Source organism: Nuphar pumila, chromosome 12 (genome assembly GCF_984573655.1).
Source record: "Nuphar pumila chromosome 12, dmNupPumi1.hap1.1, whole genome shotgun sequence".
In the NCBI taxonomy this organism is placed as follows: Eukaryota; Viridiplantae; Streptophyta; class Magnoliopsida; order Nymphaeales; family Nymphaeaceae; genus Nuphar; species Nuphar pumila.
Genome location: NC_143260.1, coordinates 1,002,108 through 1,016,782, shown reverse-complemented (window position 1 = coordinate 1,016,782; position 14,675 = coordinate 1,002,108). Strand labels below are relative to the sequence as shown.

The 14,675-nt window shown below is 35.6% G+C and overlaps 1 protein-coding gene across 1 annotated transcript; it reads right to left on the bottom strand.

Annotated features, from left to right (window-relative positions):
- Positions 1-570: 570 nt before the first annotated feature.
- LOC149819578 (uncharacterized) lies at positions 571-6,486 on the bottom strand. The gene is made up of 10 exons (XM_089982438.1): positions 6,163-6,486; positions 5,802-5,896; positions 3,432-3,557; positions 3,261-3,343; positions 2,747-2,880; positions 2,381-2,430; positions 2,145-2,237; positions 1,934-2,025; positions 964-1,070; positions 571-877 (listed from the first exon to the last, which is right to left on the bottom strand). Exons 1-10 carry the CDS (start codon positions 6,385-6,387, stop codon positions 842-844), a joined length of 1,041 nt encoding a protein of 346 aa, XP_089838564.1. The 5' UTR covers positions 6,388-6,486; the 3' UTR covers positions 571-841.
- Between the last annotated feature and the right edge of the window lie 8,189 nt (positions 6,487-14,675).

Sequence of the window (14,675 nt, the reverse complement as noted above, 5' to 3'; positions counted from 1 at the left end):
TATAATTCACAATCACATCTTCTCATTCTTGTTAAAGGGGAAAAATCAAAGGACTTACGTGAGTCTTGCACGTTTTCATAGGGTCTTATGTATCAAAAGTCTATGTAACCATATCCACAACTGGCATGTGAAGACACTCAAAGCAATAATGGATGAGAAAAACTTCAACAAGGACTAGTTCATCAAGCTGTTCTAAATATTCAGGGGAATGTGGCAGTATCACTTGTTTTAAAATTGTGAAATTTTACAACAAACTGCAAATTCTTTCTGAAAGACAAAATCATATATAACATCTAAGTTTCTAGAGAACAAATTGCTTAAAAAAAAAGAAACTTGCTGGTACAAGAGCTTGCAAAGGGAAAACCATATATTTTATTTTCCTTAGAACTTTAAGAGAATATAAAAGATAATCACCGAAAGAAAATCTCACGAGTTAAAAATAAAAACAACAAATCCATTACATTAAAACAAGAAAATTGCTTAAGCAACTTGATTGTTTTATTTCTTTCCCTATAAAAATATGAGATCGATTTGAGATTCACATTCTAATGTGCTCCACATGTGCGTAGATTTATGAATCACCTTTTCTGGCAATATATGGAATTTTGCTGACTGACATGTACGTGTTGACATTAAGACTAAACAAGCTTCCTAGAATCCTGAAACAATAAGCATGGTGGTTTGTGCATCAAACGTACACACATCAAGGAGAAAATTCCAAAACATATATTCATTAAATCCTGGAAATTACCCAATAATGACTGATTAGGTCAGAAAGGATTCCCCCAGCTTCTGTCGATGCAAAGGGGAAAATCGTTCAGGAAGCATTACATTCACAAAGTCAGAGAACATATTCTTGGATATTGTAACCCTGCAGCTGCACGGGGTTAACACTGACATTCAGATTTAGCAACAGCAAAATATACTTCAAAGGAATACAGGTGCTACACCAGAACAGCTTACTTGAAGGAATGTCAACAAGAGAATGACACCCACATTCCAACATGCATGCATTGTAATTGCTGCAGAAAGGTTTCTTGTTTGAGCATATACAAGTCCCAGAACCACACCTATGATCACATATCCAAATAATAAAGTTGCAAGCTGGCATATGCATTGAGGTATAACAGTTATATTATAACCAAATACAGGTGCACGAAAAAATAAAACTAAATGTCAACACATAAAAAGCCCAGCTAAAGGATCACACAGGAGATCAATGTGGTTGTGCTTTTGGCTCATCAATGAAGGTTGACCATGTTATGAAACTGGTGATCCCTGCTGAGTTGTATAGACTTTCTACATAGTCTAACAAAGTTTAGCTATCCTCTTTAACAAGGGACAATAAGTAAATTCGATGTCACATGGATACAAGTCATATTGGAAACTTCCCAAAAAATGTTGTATCCCCATATCCGCAGCCATATCCATGTGACATAGACTAAATGCCATCACAAAAAAAAACAGCTAAACAATCACATAGGAGATCAATGTGGTTGTGCTTTTGGCTCATCAGTGGGAGTTGACCATGTTATGAAACTTGCGATCCCTGCTGAGCTGTATAGACTTTCTACAGTCTAGCTATCTTCTTTAACAAAAGGACAACCATATGCCCCCTACATGGTATTCATGTCCACCAGGCAGTCACTATGCATTACCAAAGTTGTGTGTTCATGTTCGGCCACACTGCCACCACCTTGATTTCCTTGTATAGACCATGGCAGGAACAGCTAGTCCACCATAAGACTAATTGCAAGTTCTGTAGCTTACCAATGAAGCACCACACAAAGAGAAACATGACAAGGATCAAATGCTTCCTACAGTCCCACAAGCCTTGGCTATGAAGCACTATGACCAGATAGGTAACATGTCTAATCGGGTATTACTTCATAGATTAAAAATTAAGATTGTGCAAACATAAATAGGAACTTACCAAAAGTAAATATTTCAAGGAACTTTCCAGAGGATTGATGTGAGAGTGCAAAAGTGGCTGCACTGAGAAGCACAGATACAGGCACCGGTAACCTAACAGTTACACCAGAATATATCGTAAGATTAATTATGCAATTAGGCTATTAGCTATTATGAGCTTCCTTACTATCTCTCAGAGAGCCTATGCGGAAAATACCAAAACAAAAGCTCACCACTTTGTCAAAGACACCATCAAAAAACCCCTGTATAATGTTTCTTCACAAAGTGGTGCTAAAATTCCAACCATACCGAGTACACAAGCAGTACTGCAAGGTAGAATCAGGCAATGTCAAAACAGCCAATACTATTGATCTGTTTCAAATATGGAATATCCTAGCTGGTATAAAGATGCATTCTCCATATAATCTGAACTATGTACAGGTAAATATGCAAGTATAATACTAAAGACCTGATGTTTGATGTACCAATAAATGGTAACAGCCACAGCAAAGGATCAGCCTGAAACAGCATAAATAGCAATTCTTACTCACACTGATGAATGTGAAAAAGGGTGGGATATATAGCCGTGTGGTTCGAATGGTTTTTCCCTTTTATAAAGATGGAAGGCAACAACAAAATATTTAAACCAAAAACATGCCACCAACGATAGGTCTACCACTAAGCCCAAACAGGCTGTAGGTAAAAAACAACTTAATCTGATACGTTGAGTAACCAAACTGGATAGGGCAGCAAGCGCAGATTAGCTTGAGAGCATACCCATCCCAGAGACGAAATAAGAGAAAACGGAATATGTGCATAAAGAAATAATTGAAACCTCATTTTGCATGTGACCAGCACTTGAACCACTTAGGAAAGCCCTTATAAGGAAAACAGTACTTGTTGCAATTAACAGACCTGAGCCTCCCCACACAACCCAACCACAGTGCAAGTCAAATGGCTTTGCCCATCCTGCCAAGATATATGACGGAGGTGAAAAAATAAATCATACTAATTATATTAGAATACTCCCAATCACATAAAGCCAAAATTTAGAGTGCCATATACATTCAAATGCCTCATCATGCTAGATTCACATACCTCCAGTATAGTAAGTGAACTATGGTATGTATATGATCTAATGTAATGTGCATGCCATACAAAATCAAAGAAATGAACCAAAAACAGACGCTGATTCAAATGTAAGAGATTTGCTTATCAAGAAACTTTTGCCAAACATAGCAAGATAAAACAACCACTATCGTAATAGCAATCAAGTATTATAGACCGCTGGAAAAAAGCAGGAGGTATCTAATCTTCATAGGCTTGTGGCTTCTACAAGTGAAACTTACTATAAGAAAATACATCATTAGGAAATGGCTGATGAGGCCTAACAAATGCATAAATACTGGAAAGCTTAACCACCGTTTTCAATCTGCAGTGGACAGAAAATAATTATAAGTCTTAAAATAAGAACAGCACCAAAGCTTTTCAGACAGAAATGGATGTAAAAGTGACCATACAATTGATCCATGAACAATTTGGTTGCCAGCTCATCTGCATTCCCTGGAATAGCATTCACCTTTTGAGAATACAATTGTAAATCCCCTGTTAGACCTGTTGATTCCACGATTCCTGTCAAGAAAATGCTGACAAAACATCCTTAGCGCTTACAGGGATGGGAATCTATATAGCATTAGCCAACCAGAGCAATGCCCATGATGACACACTGGCAAGCTGTTTGCTGCTTTACTCCATCATATTTCAAGACTCAATTTTTTGCCTGCAGTTTGTGGATTTGTATTGTAGATTTTGGTTTGTATGAACTAGTCTACAAGTAGGTTTATTTTATCATCCACATTCCACACACTCAGGACACATTGTAGATTGCGTTCCTGACTGCACGTGCATTTTTTGTATCTGTTGTCAGCAGCTTATTAAGAGCATGCATGCTAAAGAAACTGTGCACACAAGAGCATAATCAAAGACATTTTGTTTTTGAATGTGGTCATAAGATATGCTGATAAATTTAGCACCCATAGAAACATCACATGCAAAGTCATGAGGATGGAATGAGATTGACAAAAATCAAACTTACAATAAAATTCACATCCCTAACAGTTTTCAAATATCGTGCAAAATGGATGGTTTCTATTTCAGTCCCTGGATGGACACTATGTGTACCGACTCTGAAATTCTAGGTGCACGGAGACCCTGAAATGCTCATATAGGATACGCAGTGCTTATTCCACTACATAGAAACCAGTAAGTATGGTGACTATGGTCAAATGCCTCTTGTATAAATTAGCAAGAATCTTGTGGTAAGGTTATCGAGACCCCCACACTCCATGTCTCAATCTCCATTAACAACCAGGAAACTAATAGCTCCCAGACTAATATCAGGCCCTCGGTGGGTTTGATCAGTCTTCAATTATTGGATCTATCCAATTTCATCATCTACTAAGTCTGGTTCCACACGAGATAGCTGTTAAAAAAGAATGATCTTGGATCAAATTTTAGCTTCTTTCTTTCTTACTTTCATCCGTCTTTTTTGGGTTATGGGGTTGGGGTGGGCCACTCAGGAGACAGGACAAGGGGAAAGATGATGGGTGATGGGAGATTGAGAATGCTGTAGTGATGAAAAAGTAACCACAATATTCATCATAGAAGCAGGGAAAAAAGCCAAAAGCCATCACATTTCCCGCCACGAAGTGTGAGAGCAGTCACAGGTCAACAACCAGGCCACTAGTACACTTCCAATGGAGAACCAAGTAAGCGGGCAAAAGAATTGGACAAAAAGGTAGAACAAAGAGATGCCTGTAGTCTGTTACCATAATCAACCTTCTTTGGGGTTCATCATAACAATACACACGTTGGATTATAACACCTTATCAAATGACTACCACTAATCCAAGATTATATTACAATGGTTAAGGTCCCACATACTCCTCCAAACTCTAACTAATTCCTCAAAATGCAACCAGGACCATCATGACCCCTGACAAAATTGTATCTATTAAATTTTTGGCAAGCCTTTGTGTTACCCAGCATGCCAGCCTGCAAGCATCAATCATGCAAGAGGAACAGAGAAAATATTTGCAAGAAACATTTTTACCAACAACCAGTAGTCCATTTTCTAAAATAACCTGATATCTTAGAACACTAAACAGTAGTAGTCCATGAAATTATCTTGTGATGACGTCAATATTTGTAGAAGAATCAATGGCCTCCAAAATCCCTTCCGATCCATTATTTTGAATGGTAACTGACAGTGTGGCATAGCCTAATGGTGACCAGGCATCAACCTTCAGCATTGACATGATTGAGTTGGATCAATTAATGCATATTTTGAAGACTCAGGTAAACAAGCATACACTTGCCAAGCATCACTCTAACGGAAATGAGGCCGACTGAAGAAAAAGTACATATATTCACATTTTCATTTTTTTAGAATTAGTTTACACAGGAAAATACGGTTTAGGCTCAATTTACTCGGGAAGGGCTTGAAAAGTCTCATCTAGCTAAGGCAAGTCTTGAGATTGTTCGTCAAGTTCAGCCGATCCTTGCATAGACACGAGCTGACGAATTGAACCTCGAGCAAGATTAGGTCGTCCTATGAATATCCACCTGTCAAAGACCTGAGTTTGGCCAAATTTGACTTGGTGAAAACTTGACGCTGTCAAACAAGCCATGTGCCTCACACGGCTTCAAAAGAGAGTCTGTGGACAAGAACCACGTCCAACTAAACTGACTTCGGTTTCTGATTTGTCAATGCTTTTACAAGGCTGTACTTTGACTCGTCATTCGGCAAGCTCCTAATCCTTAGTTGGTTCCATATCTAAACTTTTCATCAGTGGTCCATTAGTACTGCAAAAGAGACATACAAGACTTACCTCAGCAAATATGGCATCATGACGTACAAGACAGTCAACCAGTCCCATGGAACATCCCATGATTTAAAAATCTGCAAGTCCTTCATCCCATGAATCTGAAATATAATTGTTGTAAGGATCATAGTATGCAATATAGATGACAAAAAACAGGGTTAAAGGGAAAAAAACGTTATACCCGCACATCCTCTTAAACGATAGCTGGAATACTAGTACTTACAATGCACAAATTTCAGACAAACTGTAAAAATTAGGAATGCACAACATTTCGAAATGAATAAGCAAACTACGGGATATAATTATACGAATCAACGTATAAAATCAGCTCTGAGTGAGCTCTAAGAAATAAAAGGGATGGGCGTACCTTTTCCGGTGAGTTATCCGTCGATTTGGAGAAGGAAACCCTAGAAAATAAATTTCTCCCGCCCAGAAGCCGGGAATTTCTCGTGTTGCCTGGTTTCGGAGGGAGATTTCCGAACGAGTTCTTCGATTCGAGGCGGAACCTCAAAGGAAGAGCCGCGTTTTTTGGTGGTTCGACCATCCGTTTTTCGGGGCGAAGGATACTGAAGGCGGCGGATATCAGAGGCATGTTTCGTCTCCGACCAGACGAAGAGCTCTAATCCAGATTTGTTAGGATTTGCAGTTGGTGACTGTTAGGGTTGGGGAGAGGGCTTCGATTGGTCGATAATCAAAGGAGCCAAGCAGGTTATCTGTCCCCCCCCCCCCCCCTGAGCGCCGCTTATATGAGCACGTGGGGGCCTCGTATGCAGTTCCAAATACTTAATAATCTTTTTCCCGTTCCTGTCATAAAAATATTCGAAATATCTTTCATGTAAAAAAAGGAGGATGATCTAACCTCTTCAAAGTTCAAAAGTTTTTTTTTTCGCCCTAAGCAATAAACTCCTGTACTGCTGTCAGATCATCCTTTGAGGATACACATATGTCGTAACAGGAGTTTTCTTTAATGACGCATCCTTTGTCGTTGTTTGTTATTGTCGAAACATTCTTTGCTATCGTCGGAGCACTCTTTGCCGCCGTTTGCGAGCATCGTTGTCACCATCGGCTGCATCTACTTCTTGGTGTTTCTCCTTCACTGTCGGATTACCAAAACTCTTATCATTTCGATGAGTTTCGTGTAAAGTTTCATTGTGTAAATAAATCGGTTTGTAAATTTGAATGCTAAATCTTACAATTAGTTGTACTATTCATGTTAAACAACATTTATTTTTATACTAAAATAAATAGATTTGTACATATCCACCTTCTAGGCGTCAAAAAATAACTAACATGATTTGTTCTTATGAAGATCAAACATTACAACGATATGTACTTATGAAGGCTAAATTTCTACAATGATTTGTACATTTAAATGCAGCAATGGTTTATACATTTAATGCAGTGGCGATTTATATGTTCGATGCAGTAACGATTTATACGTTTGAAGCAGTAGCGATGTGTATTTATGATTTATGAAGGTACCATGATTTGTACTTAAGTTTGTTAAATCGTACAACGATGTTTATTTATGAAGCTCAAACGTTACAACGATATGTACTTATGAAGGGTGTGATTTCTACAACGAGTTGTATGTTTGAAGAATGAACAATTTATACATTTAAATCAATAGTGATTTGTACGTTTGAAGCAATAACGATTTATACATTTGATGGAGTAGCGATGTGCATTTATGAAGTTACATCGGTTTGTACTTAAGTTTGCTAAATATTACAATGATGTTTACTTGTAGAGCCAAATATTATGACGATTTGTCATGTTGGAGATTATGTAACGAATGTGATAATTTGTAATAATATATACTTGGGGAGGCGGTTGTAACATATAATGTTGCGGTTAAATTTATGTGTTGTGCAGGTTAACAATGACTAAAATTCATAAGACAATAAAGTCTTCGTCGTTCGAGGGGATTACTACTGGAGAAATTATCCGTCAGTCTGATATATATGAGCATTATGAAACGTACCAAAATATAATGAAGATTGAGAATGATAATGACAGGGATAAAGCATTGAAATTTTATAATGCGGAGCCTGATCCATCAGATATTAAATATGAAGAACAAAGGAAGAAGGATGAGGAAGAGAAGGAAAAGCAAAGAAAGGAGGAGGAGGATAATGAAAAGCAAAGATAGAAAAGGCAAATAAAGAATGAGGAGAAAGATGAGAGGGAAAGGCAAAAGAGGAATAAGAAGAAGGAGGAAGAGAAGAAAAGGGAATTGAAGGAGGAGGAAAGGGAAAGGCAAAAGAAGAATAAGAAGAAGGGAGAAAAGAAAAGACAATTGAAGAAAAAGAATGAGAAGGAGGAAGAAAAAGAAAGGCAAATGATGAAGACGAAAGGCAAATGAAGAAGCATCAGGATTAGAAAGAGAAGAAAAGGCAATGGAAGGAAAAGGAGGACGAGGAAGAGAAGGAAAGGCAAAAGGAGGATGAGAAAGAAAATGAAAAACAAATGAAGAAGAAAGATGATGAGGAAGAGAAGGAAAGACAAAGGAATGAGAAGAAGGACGAGAAAGAGAAGGAGAAGGAAATGCAAAGGAAGGAGAGGAGGATGAGAAAGAGAATGAAGGAGAAAGATGATGTGGAAGAGAAGGAAAGGCAAAGGAAGAAGAAGGAAGAAGAGAAGGAAAGGAAAAGGAAAAAACAGGAGGAGGAAGAGAACGAAAGAAAAAGGAATAAAGAAGTAGAAAAGAAGAGGAGGAAGACGAAGAAGCAAAGGAATGAAGAAGTAGAAAAGCAGATGAGGGAGGCGACAGAGCGAAGGAGCAACAAGAAAGGCAAAGAATGAGGAGAGAATGAATGGGGAACAAGAAAGGCAGAGGATGAAGAGGACAAAAGTGTGACCAAGGCATGTAAATCACTCATGTCTGTTATGATTTACTATGTTATGTCTAGCGATTACTATGTATAGCAATTATTGTGATAGCGATTATTATTTATAGTGATTACTATGTATAGCGATTATTGTGACCTATGTATAATGATTATCGTAATAGCGATTAGTACGTATAACGATTACGTAACAATTTACTGTGATAGGTATTATTATGTATAGTGATTACTGTGACAACGATTATTATGTATAGCGATTACTATATATAGTGATTATTATGACATATGTATAGCGATTACTAAGTATAATGATTATTTTGATATCGATTATTATGTATACGATTACAGTGATAGTGAGTGTACAACGATTATTATATATAGTGATTATTGTGTACAACAACATGTAGATGTACACATGGAACTAATTATGATTTAATACGAATAATATGCTATTTTGTGTTACATGAAGTCAGAAGAGAAGTAGAGCACTAGGTGAAAAGCTTAAAGGGTGGTATCAGTGGCCTGTAATTTTGTAGTGGTATTGACAACTGAGTGAATATTAGAAAGACCGATTACAAAATATGCACTTCGGCTGCCTTCTGGACCAACATTATTTTGAAACGTGTTGTAACACCATGACCCATCTGGTTAATAAATGGAATCATAAGACGAACACATTAGTTTGATGGTTTTGAAATCACCATGACCCTAAAAGATGTGATGTAGAGTACGGGTCTTAAGTGTCATGGAAGTGTTGTCCTACCACGAGATTCAAACTATAACGCAAAAGACAAGTGCACCGCTCTTCTAGGAATGTCGATGGAGGACTGGGGTCAATGTATTTCTGCTGGAAGCAATTTTCCATCGATGAAAGTTTCTTCTTTCCGTAATAAATACGAAGGTCGATCTGCTATATGTGTATCTGAAATAGCTGACTAAGAGTTGTGCAACTTTCTTGTTTATTTTTTTGGACTTACTTTATTTTCGGATTTGTCTGGTTCGAGGTTAAGTTACATGTGTCTGCAGTTCTTAAAAAACTTAGATGAAGTCGACAACTATGCATAGGGTGTTGCTATGCTCGCACACTTGTATAATAAACTTTACCGTGCGAGTAAGGGTACAAAAACCATCGGAGGGTTTGGCCATTTGTCATGGTAATTGTTTATTACATATTTACTAGTTATAGCCTAAGATCATTGAAGGTTATAGTCGTACTAATATATTGTTTTTTTAGGCCCGAACGTGGGAGCATATTATCGCCATGCGTCCTCAGTATGGCCTTGCGATTTATGGTTTTCTCAATATTGGTCGGTGGGCTACAATAAATGTCAATGAGGATAATGCTAAGTTCATTTTAGATGGTTTACAATTAAATGAGGTAAAGAGTTTAAAATTGTTTATACTCGTTTTAGCATTTATCATTCATTAGTATAAATCGCTGAAATGTTTAGCATTATTAAGTAATCATCGTTGCAAGATTTTGTTTTCCTTAGTATAAATCGTTATCGCATTAGTATTTAGCATTCATTAGTATAAGTTGATCTAATGTTTAACATTCTTAAGTAATGATCATTGCAGGATCTTGTATTCCTTAGTATAAATCATTATCGCTTTAGCATTTAACTCTCATTAGTGTAAATCGTTGTAATGTTTAACATTCTTAAGTAATCATCGTTGCACAACTTTGTCTTCGTTAGTACAAATCGTTATTGCATTAGCATTTATCATTCATTAGTATAAATCATTTTAATGTTTAACATTCTTAAGTAATGATCATTGTAGGATTTTATATTCCTTAGTACAAATCTTTATCGCTTTAGCATTTAACTTTCATTAGTGTAAATTGTTGTAATGTTTAGCATTCTTAAGTATTTATCGTTGTAGGATTTTGTCTTCGTTTGTACAAATTGTTATCGCATTAACATTTAACATCCAGTAGTATAAATTGTTCTAATGTTTAACATTCTTAAGTAATGATCGTTGCAGGATTTTGTATTCCTTAGTACAAATCGTTATCGCTTTAACATTTAACTTTGATTAGTGTAACTCGTTATAATGTTTAGAATTCTTAAGTAATGATCATTGCAGGATTTTGACTTTGTTAGTACAAAATGTTATCGCTTTAACATTTCACATTCATTATTATAAATTATTGTAATATTTAGCATTCATTAGCGTAAATCATTTTAATACAAGGCACTCATTAGTAACAATTGTTGTGATATATTTAACAGTCGTTATTATAAATCATTTTAATATTTAGCATTCATTAGCATGAATAATTATGTATATACCTAAACCACAATCCCCAATGTACAGGTTGTGTGAAGACTGTATGGAGATGGGGAGGATGAGGACCAAGAGGTTGTTGTTGAGGCTGCGAGACTGTGATATTTGGGTGTTTAGCAAATATGAAGCAGAGTTGCAACATGGTAGTTGAGTTCTCTTACAAGCTGGCTTGAGACAGTCTACCCCAAAGCAGCATGTGGAAGTGAGAAGGAAGATAAATAGTGGTGGGGGCCAGAAATGTGAATTGGCACAAACGCTTGAGGGAACAAATAGATAGCTGGTACAAAGGAGGTATTCGTGTCATAGCATATGATTATAGTAAATGATAATATGATCCCAACTATTTCAAAAATTATCGGGAACCCATGCATCGAAATCTAGAGATTGAGAAGAAGCAACGTGGAAGTTAGGTCCCTCTTGTCCCCTAGCATGTCGTCTCTCAACATAGAAATAACATCGATCGTGTGCCTTCGACTACAACTATGATTCCCTTAGTTTGCAGTACACGATGAGGAGCCAACACAGCTCAAAAAAAAGTAGGTAGTCTCTGCCACAGGGTTAGAGATGTTGGAAATGGGGAATAAGGAGTTACGAAAGTAGGTACAAAATTTGGAGAGACAAATGCGGTCACAATATGATACACTGGTAGAGATTATTACTAGTGGTTTTAATAAGATCGAGGGAACCAAGAAACCACCGAGGAGCGAGAGTCCACCAAGGAAAAGAAATAGACGATTTGTCTGTCATAGTCCATCTAAGTCGTCAAGTGCCATTGAATAAACATTATATGATTTTTGTATTTCAATAATTATTTGTTATAATTATATAATTCTTTTTTTTGATGTGGCATTCTATAATTGTATAATTCTTTTTTTAATAAGTGTAACACATAAGTGCCACTGAACAAATCGTTGTAATGTTCAGCCTTCATAAATAAAAATCAAAGAAGCGTTCACCGTTGTGTATTGTGAAATTTGTGATTTGCTTTTACGAGTTGTCTTCTCATCACGATTTTCATAATGATTGTTAAAAGACTGAAATGATTTGTACGTATGAAGGCTACATACTATCGCGATTTGCTTGATACTGATTGTTTTACAACCAATTATAATTCTTTGTTGTAACATAACATTGTATAATTATATAATTCTTTCTATAACAGATCATGGTTTATTTTTTATAAAGGAAGTGTTTTATCACGATTTATACAACCACAAACATAAAGTGAAAACGATTTATCCTATCACAATTTGCTTTTAGTGGTTTATCTATGTGAACGATATGTCTAATCACGATTTACACAATGACTGACTCATAATAGGGGAAAAAGAAAAACAATAAATAGATCGACATGATGTTTAGACTTAGTAAAGTACAAACCAAGGTAACTTCAACGATATAAATCGAGGTAACTTCATAAATACAAATCAATTTACAACTTGATACCGATTTAGGTTTTATACAAAAACAATATTTTAGTAACAGTTACAAATCCGTATGAGTAAATCACGATATTACATATCGATATCGTTCACAAAGACAAACAAAGATATATTGTTGTCACAATAACTTCATAAATACAAATCGATATGATTTACAACCACATTCGTTTACAAACAATATGAGTATTTAGTTACAATACATCATGACCAATGGTTTAGCCATGAAACAATTTGTATTATGAAGATCTTATCTCGATTTTCTATTTTCTATAGCGATCTGCAAATGAAGCGATATTTTTTAATTAATGCGCAATGTAATTTATTTGTTTATTATATACTTTGCACGTGTTTTTTTAAAACAAGCATGATGCGAAACGATATTTCCTTTATAAATTTGTGGCATGTCGCACAAGTTCAAGAGGGTGTTGTTTCGCTTTGCTTCATGAGTAAGGAACAAACGAGATGATTTTTTTTTTATAAATGACATGTTCGGAGGCCGAACATATAACCTGCTTCATCGCAAAGGGGGTATTGATGGCGAGGAAGGAGACAACGATAGCTACACGGCCAGCGATGGTGAATCATACATATATTTTATGAATGTGACACATCGTATATTCAATTTTTTTTTATGTCGTATATTCGATTTTTTTTATGTAATATAAGAAGGAATTGCAATATAATGTGATAGATCATTTATTGAATATTTTGCTAATATTAGTGAAACATCCACAAAAAGGTACCTGAAAACTCAGCAAAGAGCTCCAAGAGAACATCAACCGGCTGCGAGATGAATTTACATAAGGAAACACTATCAATAATTTTTTACGTATAAAGCCACTATCAGTTATACATTTACGTATGCCATGGGTATGTATATTAACGCGTGCATATTTATTACAAAAAGACTATATACGATTTCGTCATGTATATTCAAAGCAATGCAACAACTAATACTAGACGCGTTGTCAACCCTTATTTCATGGTATATTGGTTTTCTTATATATATATATATATATATATTTTTTTTTTTTACTTTTGTTGCCTCATGTTTTAACATTACTATTATCACAGTTTTGTTCAACAGAGTTTCGCCCATTGACTGTCATATGCCACTAGATTTCAAGATGGACTACAATGTTGGGTTAACGATGATCACTGCATAGACTTTTGGTCAAGTGAAAAGGTAAGTGAAGAAACTTGTTGTCCAAGGTTTGTGAGACATAATAGTCCTAACATGATTTCTACTATCGATTTGTAAGATATTATATCGATTTAAAATACTGTTTTGATTCTTAATATCGATTATTATGTTGATTCTTAATATCAATTTATAAGCTATCAATAGGAATTTTCATATTGATTTGTAAGATATTTTATCATCAATTTACAACCATTGATTCCTACCTTGCGGCGATTGTCTGAGCATTGGGTCTTATACGTGATGGATTTACAAAAATAATAACTATGGTGCTACAAATTATTGGACTTTCACACTGGTATAGAACGTGACATTATGCATTTGGTAAGTTTTTTTTTATAAGTGTATCGTATCATGTACGGTGGTCCAGAATTTACTTGCTTCTACATTAACCACATGAGAGATTCCTCAGCGACGTCTTGGGTGTCAACATTGGTGAGTGGAGGTTTTACTGCACACTCAATGCTCATTTACAAAACAATGGCATTGATTGTAGCGTATTTGTAATGAAGTATATTGAAGCAATATACAATAGACAAGAACATGATTTTGACATTGTATGTTCTATACTTAAACATATTTTATTATCCTATATTATTGGGGACTCAATTTTTATATTGGTCTCACATTACCTTTTTGTTGCATGATGATATACTTAGATTCTACACAAAACTATGCAAAAAATTGATGGAATTTTTAATTACGAAAGAGAAAAAACTCAGAAGACAAGAATACCTAGAAGGGAACGAACGATGTGATCCCTCCAGGAGTAATATGATGTACAAAGATTTGTAACAGATTTTGTAGACTGTGTATACGAATTATGTAAACCTCTCTGAGTTGAAATAAAAATTCAACAATTACCCCAATTTCAAGAGGAATGCTGATAATACTGATAAATGATGATATCAAGAAGAATGTTGATATATACTTCTAGAATGAAAAGATCAGTGTTTTTCATCCTTTAACATAGGACACTATCTAAATTGATGTGGTTGTAAATCGCACAGATGGGCTACATGATAAATTGCTTTTACTAAACATGTCAATAAATTAGATTGTTATTTGTAGCAAAGGCAAATTGTTGTCTCTGACATAG

Excerpts from the sequence above, each read along its gene's own strand:
- LOC149819578 (XM_089982438.1), bottom strand. The coding sequence starts at position 6,387 with ATGCCTCTGATATCCGCCGCCTTCAGTATCCTTCGCCCCGAAAAACGG. Across the intron at positions 3,344-3,431 it reads AAATTGTTCATGGATCAATT|ATTGAAAACGGTGGTTAAGC; the intron begins GTATGGTCACTT and ends TGTCCACTGCAG. Across the intron at positions 878-963 it reads TCTTGTTGACATTCCTTCAA|CTGCAGGGTTACAATATCCA; the intron begins GTAAGCTGTTCT and ends AACCCCGTGCAG.